This window comes from Solea senegalensis, linkage group LG6, assembly GCF_019176455.1.
Source record: "Solea senegalensis isolate Sse05_10M linkage group LG6, IFAPA_SoseM_1, whole genome shotgun sequence".
Lineage (NCBI taxonomy): Eukaryota > Metazoa > Chordata > Actinopteri > Pleuronectiformes > Soleidae > Solea > Solea senegalensis.
Window position 1 is genome coordinate 8,301,471 of NC_058026.1, and position 12,297 is coordinate 8,313,767.

At 43.8% G+C, this 12,297-nt stretch overlaps 1 protein-coding gene across 3 annotated transcripts; it reads left to right on the forward strand.

The window, feature by feature from the left end:
* Window positions 1-229: 229 nt before the first annotated feature.
* slx4 (SLX4 structure-specific endonuclease subunit homolog (S. cerevisiae)) lies at window positions 230-12,119 on the forward strand. 3 transcript variants are annotated; one of them, XM_044027551.1, is made up of 13 exons: window positions 230-1,114; window positions 1,673-1,871; window positions 2,339-2,551; window positions 2,724-2,950; window positions 3,504-3,802; window positions 4,576-4,819; window positions 5,110-5,267; window positions 6,589-6,735; window positions 6,993-7,162; window positions 7,387-9,782; window positions 10,294-10,393; window positions 10,970-11,308; window positions 11,557-12,119. In XM_044027551.1, exons 1-13 carry the CDS (start codon window positions 655-657, stop codon window positions 11,927-11,929), a joined length of 5,325 nt encoding a protein of 1,774 aa, XP_043883486.1. In that variant the 5' UTR covers window positions 230-654; the 3' UTR covers window positions 11,930-12,119. The 3 variants fall into 3 exon arrangements, with proteins under 3 accessions (XP_043883486.1, XP_043883488.1, XP_043883487.1); XM_044027553.1 differs by having other exon boundaries at window positions 10,297-10,393; XM_044027552.1 differs by having other exon boundaries at window positions 3,507-3,802.
* The last annotated feature ends 178 nt before the right edge of the window (window positions 12,120-12,297 follow it).

Below are 12,297 nucleotides of genomic sequence, written 5' to 3' on the forward strand. Positions count from 1 at the left end.
CCAGAAACATTGCAACACACTAGGAGCATATGCATTACTTAACATCTCTGGACAAACTGGCCCCATCTCTATATACAGATTTTTCATTTTAAATGCATTCATGTTCTTTCTTCTTTTTGGTGAATGTCTAGGACCACAGTCAACGTAATTTGTGTAACACGAGCCTTTTACTTGCAACGCCACTGTCCTTTTGCACAGCCCCGCATTGGTTCAACCGCCGTCACGTGATCGGAAGCGCGAAATGAAGAAGTGAGATGTTTTTAAAATTAAACCGAGCCTCGTCAGATACTTGACCGTTTTATTCACCAGCTTAACGATAAACAACGTTATAGTTGTATTTTACAATTAGTCGCCACAGTAACAGACTCGTCGTGATGCGGAAAACTGAAACCGAAGAGCCAATACTTTAAAAAAACAAAACCGAGTAACTAGCTGACTACCTGATATTCTCTGCAAACTAAACGCGTTTAAAGCTAATTTCTCAAGAAATAGTATCACAGTAGAACTCACGCGTGTGAAATGAATGATATCGTTTGTGTTTTCGAGTAAGGACTTAAGTTGTTCCCCTTGTGGACCCTGAAGCTGACTTGGTCCATGTTGGACAAATGAGGACATGTCGCTTTCGCCTTCCTATTCAAGGATAAGTGAACCATAATGGATGACTCGGACCAGGATTTTGTAGACCTATGTTCTAAGTTGCTGAAACGAGTCCGCAGGAAACCAGGTGAGAACAGGCCGCCAAAGAGTGCAGAGCATCAGCCCTCCACTCAGACAAGTGAAGGCGACAAGAGAAGAAAGAAAAACAAGAAGGATGGAGACTCTGGCTCAAAGGTCACTGGGACCCAGTCTGTCTTCACCGGAACCCAGTCTGTCTGCACTGGAACAGGCCAAAATGCAGCCATTGGAGAGACAGGAGGTGATTCAAGAGATGCTAACCCTCTGGCTGCTGCCACTTCAACAACAGCAGCAGGACCCAGATTTGAAAGAGGTCTGTCAGCAAAGGACAAAGTTCTCCTCAAAATGCAGCAGTTCAAGAAAACCAGTCCTCCGAGGATGACGCACAGAGACATGAGACAACAGATGAACCTAGACGGTCCACAGCCACAAAGACAAGGTGAGGAATTAACGATTTGGGTAACAATATACAATTGTGATCTTTGTGACATGTATTGTAACTCCTAATTATATATGCGATTTATAATTGTAAATCGAGTGTTATAGATTTCTCTTCTGTAATGTAAGATATTTATGTTTTCCAAAATGTATCTTTTATGGCTGTAACAACACTATCTAACTAACACTATCACTTAGTCTGGTGATAGTTTTCTCTATTTACCAGGTATTTTTATCCATAAAATATAGTGTTGACCAGTGTTTCCCAAACAAATTGACAATATACTCATATGTTATTGTCCACAAACTACTGATATTCAGTCATAGAGGAGCAAAGAAATCACGGAAGTGGTTTTTATTTGATTCAAAATAAAGAAAAAAAATCAGCCATTTCATGGTTGTCCTCAGTGTCAACAAATGGTACCCAACGAAAGAAATACATTAACACCATAATGTTTGTTTATGTATCAAAATTTTGTTATTGCATTCTTTTCCTAATATTGTGCAGCTCTCTTTTGTATGTGTTTTGAATCGGGTTCACTCTGCTCTCTTTGTGCAGATTCTCCAGAACCTTGCAGCTCTGGTCTCCACATAAACAGTGATGAGGCACTGGCTCTGCGGCTGCAGCAGGAGCTGGACAGGGAGGAAGCACAGGCTGAGATGGTCGACCTGGAAGATGGAGGTCTTTTCTTCTGTCAGATCTGCTACAGAGATCTGTCTCATATGACTCCTGAGGGACGAACACAACATCTCAACAGGTATGGACGTTTTTATTCCTATTATTGGTGGTTGATGGGATCTGTGAACATTCTCATACATCCAGGTCATTGTCATCTTCAGTGCTTAGCTGATGTTTCATCTCATCCAAGAGGCTTCTTCCATTCTAACTTGATTTATGGTGACTTTTCCCTTCTTTACTACCAGCTCTTGATGACTGCTGAAGTGTCTCCACACCAGTTACTGCTCCCCAATTGTATTTTTATTATGTCAGGCCTAAGCATTTCTTAAGAGATGGTCCAACTGATCGTCTGAAGAAGGGCTTCGGCCTGAAATGTCTCCCAGTCAGTATTCAATTGGGAGTTATTGGGAGCATCACCTGATGTGTGGACACATTTTTTCCATCCTGTCAAGCATCCAGTGTTTATTTAATTTGGATGCGCATGCCTTTGTACACTCTAAGTATCCTGTTTGGCACATTGACAGTGAGAGTCATCCATCTTTGTAGGTGTTTAGATGACAGTGAGAACAGTGGCCTGATTCCTCCTCCTCCTCGTATCCCTGACTGTCCCATCTGTGGTAAGACATTCAAGTCCCAAAAGAGTCGTTCCACCCACCTGAAGCGCTGCTCCTCGGAGATGGGCGTACCTCCAGCGGTGCTGCTGCAAGCTTTGCAGAGACAGGCGAAGGAGACTCCAAATGTCCCCACTGTCAACACAGCGTGAGTCACCCTCACTATTTCAGTCCAGCCACAAGACAATGACATGCCAAGTGTTTGACCTTTTATTTTCAGGTTTATTAATCAAGAGAAAATGTTGCCATGTCATGTTTCACCACTTGTCCTCCAGCTTATACATTACATTCTAGCCATTGTGGGGTTTTTTTCCATATAGTGCACAGGCGGCAGGGACAAAAAGGAAAGGCCCCTCGAAGCCAGGCCTCCCAGTGAAGAAGAAGCCCAGGAAGAAGGCTGATCCTGTGGATGAAGACACCATGGTTGCTCTGGCTCTGTCCTCCTCCCTGCTGGAACAGGAGAAGGAGGCACACAGAGAATTAAACACCAAGCCTGCTGTCTCTCACACTGCAGTGACCACAGCACTGAAGTGGAGGCCAGATGGAGGTATAGTTGTAGTATCACTACATCATCTGTATGCATCAAAACATTGATCAATAATGTTATTATATTGATGGAAAAATGACAGGTCTCAGTGTTGAACATGCAAGGATACAACAGTTTTTTTCTGTACATATTGACACTGTCTTAGACACATCACGTTTATACATACATACATATCAAAATAAGGACTGTATTGATTCAAACTTGGCATTAATTCTTATCTAAAAAAAACGTTTTAATATTATTTTAATTGTTGTATACTTTGCATTTTACTATAAGTTCCTCAGTTCAGATTGATCATTGGTTTATGTTCATATTACAAAACACATCAAAATCTTTGAGTTCAAGAACTGTGTTTATTATCTGTGAACTAAGCAAAATAATGCAACTTTAATAGAACTACAGCTTGTTTAATTTTTCTTTCATTGCAGAAAAAATCTATAGATGTGACATAACAGTTTATTCCAAGTCATGGCATTTTCAGGTGTCTTCACAGACCTCAAGCAAGTCCAGCTGAGTCGGACAACATATTAAACCCCGTCTTCTTCTCTTGTAGCAGCTAAAGGACGTGGAAAGAAGAAAAGGGGAGTTGTCCCTCGTCCTCCTCCGATCCTCCTTGTACAGGATGCTGAGGTGGCCCTGGTGAAGCTGCAGGAACGCGTTTCTGCTCTCCTCTTACGTAACCGGACGCCTTCTCCCCCAACGCCGACCCGCTGCCCGAGCAGGCTGTGTGGTTTGAACGCTGTTGCCTCCCTCTGGCAGAAAAGTGCTCTGCTGAACAGCAACTCCACCACTCTGTCTGATTTCTACACCCCAGAGCTCAGAGAGCTCATTACACCCTGGGAGACAGCAAAGGTGAGGCATGTGACAATTATGTCTGTCACGTTTTTGAACTCAATGGAGAATGCAGATAAGACTAAACGACGTCTGGTCATGGCAAAGGAACGAAAATTGTGCAGCTCAATTTTAAGTGTCTGTGGAAGAGAAATATTTTGCAAAGTGTTCGCATTAAAAAAACAATTACAGTAGGTGTTCAAAAAACATGTACAAAAATCAGTGCAACCAAAACACAGCAACGTCTGTGGTATCTGGATATTGACATAATCTGTGTCCTTACATGGAGACTCAATTATCCCACTATGACCAGGACAAATGTCAACAGTAGCATTCCAGTATTGACTTTTTAGGTCGTCTCTTTAACACACCTGGATATGGATTTCTCTGCAGCCTGTTCTGCTCCTGGCTGTCAGCAGATACTGTAGGTTTGGACGTGTAGGTTTCATTTTGTTGAGAGGCAGATGATCATGTCATAAACCCTTTCGTCCAGTAAAATGATTCCTCTGTGCTCTCATGTGAATCTGAACAAGATGCCAATACAGATTAGTGATGGTGGTTAAGTTTATCACACAAAACTATGCATGACATGTAACAGGAATCAAATTGATGGAAAATGGGCATTTTATTGAATGTTTAAAAAAAGTACTATTAATTGTCTTTTATATTATAATTATATCTAAAGGAATCTTGGGCACAATAAGAAATTTAATTTCATGTTGTGTTGAGTATTTGTTTAAGAAGTGGCTGAGTTAAATAAAGAAAATAAAAACACCAATCTCGTCCACCTTCAGACTAATGAGGCCTCCTGCAGCGCTGGTAACAAGCCCGAGTCGTCTCTACAACCAGAGTGCGAAGGGACTCCTGTCATAGGGTCCAGGGCCTCCATCCTGCCATCTTCCACTCACACAGCAACCTCCACCCCAGAGACAGGGCAGCGCCTAGTGGGCAGCCAGGCTCTAAGGGACCTGATGGAGCTGGCAGAAGACGGCATGACCCTCACACAGTGCAGATACCCTGCCTCAGGCCACACTAAAGGTTACATATTATTAAATATCAGTGTAGTATTTAAACATGTTTAATGCAAAAATGGACGCAGACCTGTACAAGTTTTTCATCATGGTGAGTCAATGAGTCATAGAAAACTGTTAATGATGTATTAGATTATATTGTCATTCATGGGTTTCCTAAATAAAATGCATTTCTTTTGTATAGCTGTTGTAATAATGCATCAAGTACTTGCTTTATATTGATCATGAGTACAAAACATCTAAGGCTTGGTAAAAACCAAACTGATCATAAGTTTTAATTATGTCTGTCTTCCTTAGACAAACGGAGCAGCACCAGTCAGTCCACAAACCTTCATCTCAGCGGCTTTGTCCTGGAGCAGGAGGAGGAGAAGGCTGACCTGTGTCTGAGTGACTTCCTGACAAAAACGGCACAGGGAGGAGATAAAGGAGATAAAAAACGCGGCAGCCATCAATCAGTAAGACCTGTTTTGATCATAAAAGCTGTAGTTGTTTTTCATAGAAATTGAGGATCTTCCCTCTGTCACATCTTTCTCATTCAAACAGTGTGAAGTGTTAGAATGAAGTGTTCTACAATTATTAGGCGAGTACTTTGGGCTTATTGTCATTTTTGTGCATTTTTTTCCCAACTCCAAGCTATATGAACTTAAATGCTGATTGGATTTAAACATTATTAGGTGTGTGACCTAAAGTCAACAACACCGTATATCAAGGTGTGCATAATTATTAGGCAGCTTCTTTACCTCAGACAAAATGGGCCCAAAAAGAGATTTAACAAGCTCTGAAAAGTCAAAAAATGTAAAATGACACACAGTCAAACATTTTGTTGTAAATAAAAATAGTCATAAGAAACGTGTTGAGAAAAGAAGATCCAAATTAACTGCTAAAGACATTAGAATAAATAAACATAAAGCTACCAGGAACCCATTAACCTCCAGGGCCGTCATATTCCAGCAATGCAATGTACTTCAGACAGATGAAATGAGAGTGAATCTTGATGGACCAGTTGGATGAGCCAGTGCCTGGATCACTAATGGACACAGAGCTCCACTTAGAGTCAGCCGTCAAATAGATGGGGGTGCGGTACCGGTATGGGCTGCTATTTATAAAAATAAACTACTTGGACCTTTTCGGGGTTGAAGATGGACTTAAAATCAACTTCCACACCTACTGCCAGTTTTTAGAAGATCATTTCTTCAAGCAGTGGTACAGGATAAAGTCTATATCATTCAAGAAGGCCATGATGTTTTATGCAGGACAACGCTCCAGCACATGCATCCAAGTACTCTACCAGCAGAGGCCTTAAAGATGACAGAATATTGACATGACCCCAGCCTTCCTCACTTGACCTAAACCCTATGGAAAACTTGTGGAATCCTCTTAAATGTGAGATTTACAGTCGGTGCTGTGATAAATAAAGTGAAATGGGAAGACTTTAGTTTTTCATATACTTGCCTAATAATTGTGCACACATGGATATTCTGATGACAAAGCCATAACTTACTTTTCCTTTGTTAAATATTCAGGTTTGAGGTTTATTTACAGTTTAGATTGACTGAGAGTACTGTATTTGTTCAACAATAAAGTTAATCCTCAGCAAGTCTGACCGAGATGAGACCAAGAACTTGAAGAAATTCTTGAGATTGCGGCCAACCTCAAATACTACAATTTCATCAAAAAATATATTGAATCAGTCTTGATTTATATAGCACTTTTCATACATATAAAATGCAACACAAAGTGCTTTACAGTGAACTGAGTCCAGTGTTTCCTCTCTAGGTTGCTGTTTCTAGACTATCATCTGACCTGAACAGCATGGTGAACAACCCTCAGCTCAGCGATGTGCAGCTCCAGGTTGACAGTGGAGAGGTCTACTTTGCCCATTCCTTCATGGTGTATGCTCGCTGCCCCCTGCTGGCAGAAATGGTAAAAGTCATCACTGTGTATGTGTTTGTGGATGTGTGTTGCAATCATAACTGAAGCCCTGCTACAAACCAGAGATGAACAGTTGGGTATAAATGAATTGTTGTTCACAATTGATCTGAAAGTTTTAGTCATTTATGCACTATAAAGCTGACCTCTGTCTTTCTTATTTGAATCTAATATCTGAAATATTTAATTGAGCATTTATTTTGCCCCCTATGTCGTTCTCTGTCATTTACGAGCTGTTTTCTCTGTGTCAGGTACATGAAAGTGGTTTTGGGGTGCAGGAGGAAGGAGTGCCTGCAGCTCAGAGGGTGTTGATGAGTGACGTCCCAGGACAGGCAGTGTTTGCTCTACTGCAGTACCTTTACACAGCTCACTGCTCCATCCCATCCTCACTGCGGCCTCATGTACAAGAGCTGGCATCCAGGTGAGAGTGTTCAGTGTGTGGTGTTCCTGTTCTGGCTGAGCTGTATTGTTAATCTTCCAGCTTTTTCACTCATGTATTCCTCTTTAATTGGTTGTTTGTTTCTGTAGTTTTTCTTTGTGGAAGAGGGACCTCTCATGTTGAACCATTTTTAGTAACCCCAGATTTTTATTATGCATTTATTTCTGCAATTATTCCTCATTCTTCTCCTTTTGCGTTTCATTCAGATTTGACTTGCAGGAGCTGCACCAGCTTTGTGAGCTCCACGGAGAGGAGGTGCCACCTCAAGGGGATGAGGCAGACTACGCAAACCAGGGCGAGGATGTCAATGACCAAACAGACCAGGCCTTCATGGAGCTCCTGCGCTCCATGTGGAATGAAGAGGATGAGGATGAGGAGGATGAGGGCACAGATTCCGATGGCGGAAAAGATGAAGAGAGAGTGTTGGAAGACGATCGTCAAACCGGTGATACATCTGGCGAGAGAGAGTTGTGTGAGGAACAAGTGAACGAGGAGGAGTTGGAGGAGATCTACAACTTTGCCGCCACTCAGAGAAAGAGGGTAGAGGAGAATGACAGCATAGAGGAGGAGGAAGATAAAAAGTTAGCTGATGAGGAAGACTCCTTCACAAAACTGACAGAATTTCAAAGAGGCATCAGTAAGATACCCCTAAATCCAAACTCAAAACTTGATTCACATCCCAGCCAGGATTCCAGCTACAATCGCGTCTTCTCAGAGTCTTTTGGAGTCTATGAGGAAGAGAATATTTCACCTGGTCCATCAAAAACACAGACCTCTCAACCCCAGAAACAACCGTCCTCCTGTAAACCTTTAGGTGAACTCTCTGTCAGAACATTGCTTCAGTTCTCACCAAGCATTGTCGATGACTTTTCACCCAGCCCTCCACCCAGTACATCCAACCTGCCTGTGGCAGGTGTGTCTCCTGCTCAAGTGGGGGACTGTGGTGGTGGTGGAGATGTGGAAACAGATGCTGTTGAAGTGGATGTGCCTAAAGAATGTCGGTCATTGAAACGAGAAAGCCGAGGCTCGTGTGGCATTTGTGTTCCCGCCTCTCCTGATTCATGCCTGAAAAAGAAGGAACCTGAGCTCATAGTTCTGTCTGACTCCAGTGATGAGATGGAGGTGGATGTTGCTGTTCTTAGTTCCCATAGTCCACATTCTTCTTGTGCTAAGCTGCAGACATTCACTCAGATCAGACCTCAGTCAATATCAAAACCTAGTGAAACCATCAAGGAGAATAAAGTGTCCAGTAGTATAGAGCTTAGTTCTAGTGATCCTCCTGATGGTCGTCCAGGTTTAGGTTGTGATCAGAGTCCAGTCGACTGTTCTCTGGAAGTGTCCTGGCTGATCCCGTCCACACCAGTGCATCCTGGAAGATGCACCAAGAGCAGCTCCACTCAGACCAAAAGCAGCACATGCAGGACACAGCTGTTCCCTAAAGGCGGCACTTCCTCGCCCTCCTCTCTTTTTTCCTCTCCCGCTCTACCATCTCATTACAGTCTACACAACTCAAGCAGTGGAACCCGAGTTTCTAGCAAAACTGGCCCAACAGAGAGCAGCATTCCTAGGCTGAACCTGGAAGAAACCGTTCCCTGTAGCTCTGGTTTGGATCCTAACTTTTCTCCTAAAAGTGCCAGCGGTTTTGGCGTACATAAGAACAGAGAAATGTCTTCAATGCCTCAACATAAGCCTCATCCCCTCAGTGCTTCCTTAAAGCAAGATACACCGCAGCATGTCCAGCCACAGCCCTACAGCAGCACTCCCCTGCATACAGAGCTCCAACAGCCCCCTGTCCTTCCTGGCACCTCTCCACTCACCAGCAGCCTTGATAAACAGAAGACGATCAGTCAGGGAAGGGCCAGAGCTTCATCGGAAAGCCTAGAAAAGACAGAGTTAGGGAGCTTTCGTCTCTCCCCCTTATCCAACCCTTCAGATCCACCCTCTCCTTTGTCTTACAACAAAGGTCTTCATTGTCCACAGAAACACAACAGTTCCTCGAGTGACAGCCGATGCCCAGAAGAGTCCTGCAGTCGAACAAACACGGGGGCTGAGCTCAAGAGGAGAGGAGGAGATGAGGAGGGAAAAAGTGAGAGAGAGTGTAAAAATAGAGACACGCATGATGAGAGTGAAGGAGGTGGAGAACCAGGTGCTGTGGAGTCCAGTTTCCAGCAGAGCTTCATGGACGAACCTCCCATAGCTTTCAACGACTCTTGGGGCCTCGACGCCTACGCGGGAGCAGACCCCGGCTGCTTCAGCCTGAGACTGGAGGACAGTGGGGGGTCCAGTCAGCAGGAGCACAGCCTCGGACGAGGAGAAGCGGCCAAATCGTCATCCTCTGACTGTCAGCCTGCACCATCTTTTCACCATATCCAATCGGGGAAGAGCTGCAGCAGTGTGGTTCGGTCCTCTGCATCTAACAGCCACTGCGCACAACCACCAGCCAGCGTACAGGCTCAAAGGAAACCCTCCCTCACCCCATCACCACCAGAGATAAACAACAGCCTCATGGACCCCAAAATATGGGACAGCTGGGAGGAGGAAGATGAGGAGGTTCTCCCTCTCACTCAGAGGGTGAATCCATCAGCTCAATTCAGAACCCCAGGTATGAAGTCATACCATAGCTTAATTTAATTTTTTTGCTTTAAAACACAGTAAAACTATAGTTGTTTTAAAAACTGTAGTGCGTAACTTATAAATAAATGTCTGTTACATTCAAACCACAAAGTGGTTTTGTTTTAAGTCAACACAGACGGAGGCAAGAGCAACATTGTGTTGATAAATTGAAATGGCTGCAGATGGTCAGATGTTGGGTCCTCTGGGTTTTGTCACTGCTGTGATTTTCATTGATTTATTTTGTATAGATGGAAAAGTTGTGCTTTGTTTTCAGCAGACCTTGTGTGTCTATCTATAGAGGTAGTGCAAGATAATAAACACTCATAATGACATAGCTTTATGGTTAGTCCATATCCCCAACTGCTTCATGCCTTTTTGGGAAATATGGGGGAGTGCAGTGGATGAATAAATCTTCAGGAAAACAGGTTGCAAACCAAGTTATTTTCCCTCACTAATAACATTCAGTGATCGTCACATCAGTGTTGGTTCTGTCTCAACAGCAGCGTCACACAATAAAAAGCGTCGCTCCGTGGTGCCCATCACTCCCATGCCTCACTACTCTGACATGGACACGCCAGAGCTCAAGAACAAACTCAACAGGTGGGTTCCTTCACTCTCATCTCCGTCCTCATGGTAAAGATGAGGTATAAGAAGGTATGCATGGGCAGCTTACAGGGCTAGGGCTGAGTCCATTCTCGGACAAAAACAAATTGGTATGGCCAAAAAAAGGTCAGATCATTAAAGATTAAGTTCTGAAGTCTGTCAAATTTAGATCAAAATACAAAGTTGTGACTAGCAAAGACGTTTTCGGTGTAACTGAATCATTAGGATCAGTTCATTGAAAAGAGTAGTTCACAGTACTTCCTGCATGGCAGGAGCACAGAACTCCGCCTGACACAGTCACTGAACTGAAATACGGCTCAACGAGTTGTGATTTGGCTCACGATCGCCGGCTTTCGGCAGTGCTGTCACTTAATACACCAGACTCCTCTGTTAAATATTGAGATTTTGGACATTCCCTTGGAGATTAACGCATGTTTTCAGGATTTTGAAGTCTTTTTAACGGATCTACAGTTTGGCATCGTTCGGTTTGATTCTCGTGTCGGACGTTTCTTTCAGTCCGTCTGTGTGTTTGTCCACGTGTCACAAATGCTTCTTACTTTGCCCACTGTACAGCTTTGGTGTTCGGCCTTTACCAAAGCGCCAGATGGTCCTAAAACTGAGGGAGATCCACCAGTACACCCATCAGGTGGTCAGCTCGGACTCTGACGGTGAGGCACCCTCAGCAAGACGCACTCTTCAAGTAAAGCCCCCTCCTAAAACCAGTTCAGCAGCCACTGGCAGCAAATCAGGCTCCTGTAGCCAGACTGTGACGTTCAAGGAGCCCAGAGCACCTGCTGCTGTTTCCCCTCTGAAACACAGAGGAGAGGAGGAGGAGGAGAAGGAGGGAGAGCCACTGTCTGCATCGCAGGGCTCCAACACTTCTTCAACAGCTGCCAGTGAAGAATCTGAAAGGTATGATTATGATACAATGACACGGAGAACTCACAGTAATGTTTAACAATGAAGTTAAGAGCGTTTCCACACAGGACTGGGACCTAACCGCTGTGTAGTCTAAAGAAAACCACTTATCAGGGACCCGTATCAGTACAGGTTCCCTTTTTACATTTAAGAAATACTTTGTTCAAGAAGCATTCGTGCACCAAATGATGTTTTAATTTGTGCTGGTTGAAATAACTTCATTAGTTTGCCTCAATCATCAGGTCCAACCCAGAGTTTTGTCCCTCTACCGATGGCGACTCGGACAGCGATGGTGGCATTTCTGCCTCCCAGGCTGCGACCCGCCACCAGGATCGCCTCCAGGCAGTGCGCTCCTTCATCCTGTCAGACTCCATGCTCTACAGTCAGATCCTCCAGTACCAGCCTCTAGTTCTCTCTCAGCTCCAAGGGCGACTCAAGGCGGCCGGGATCCGCCTGGGTGCCGCCAAGCTGGTTGATTACCTGGACTCCCAGTGCATCACCTTCACCACAGCCAAGCCAGGTCACTCCGCTCCCAGCCGCAGGAGAGGCAAAAGGACAAAGGCAACAGTTGTAAGAGGAGCAAACGGCAAAAAAGCTGTCTCGGTTCCACTTTAAAAAAACACTGTGGCTGCAGGTAACGGTGGTTTTTAGTTCAGTGTTAAGAACATTTCATCTTAAAATGATTTTCAAATTAAATTATGAAGAGTTTTAAAAGGACCGCGTGGCTGTTGGCACACGGACCGGTTTTACTACTTTGTTTAAAACTATGAAAACACACAAAAGGTTTTCTGTCAAGTATTGTTTTAAAAGTTTAACTGAAAATAAAAAAAATTTGCTCCGTCATCTCCAACTGTTTACACACTACCTGTTAATCTTCCATCTGGACTGGTACAAAGATTTATCTTTAACCTGCAGTGTTTCCACCTCTTTTATCACCAAGTCGGGAATTGGTATAAATCAGAATGAAGAAATGATTCCACACA

Excerpts from the sequence above, each read along its gene's own strand:
- slx4 (XM_044027551.1), top strand. The coding sequence starts at position 655 with ATGGATGACTCGGACCAGGATTTTGTAGACCTATGTTCTAAGTTGCTG. Across the intron at positions 1,115-1,672 it reads TCCACAGCCACAAAGACAAG|ATTCTCCAGAACCTTGCAGC; the intron begins GTGAGGAATTAA and ends CTCTTTGTGCAG. Across the intron at positions 3,803-4,575 it reads CACCCTGGGAGACAGCAAAG|ACTAATGAGGCCTCCTGCAG; the intron begins GTGAGGCATGTG and ends GTCCACCTTCAG.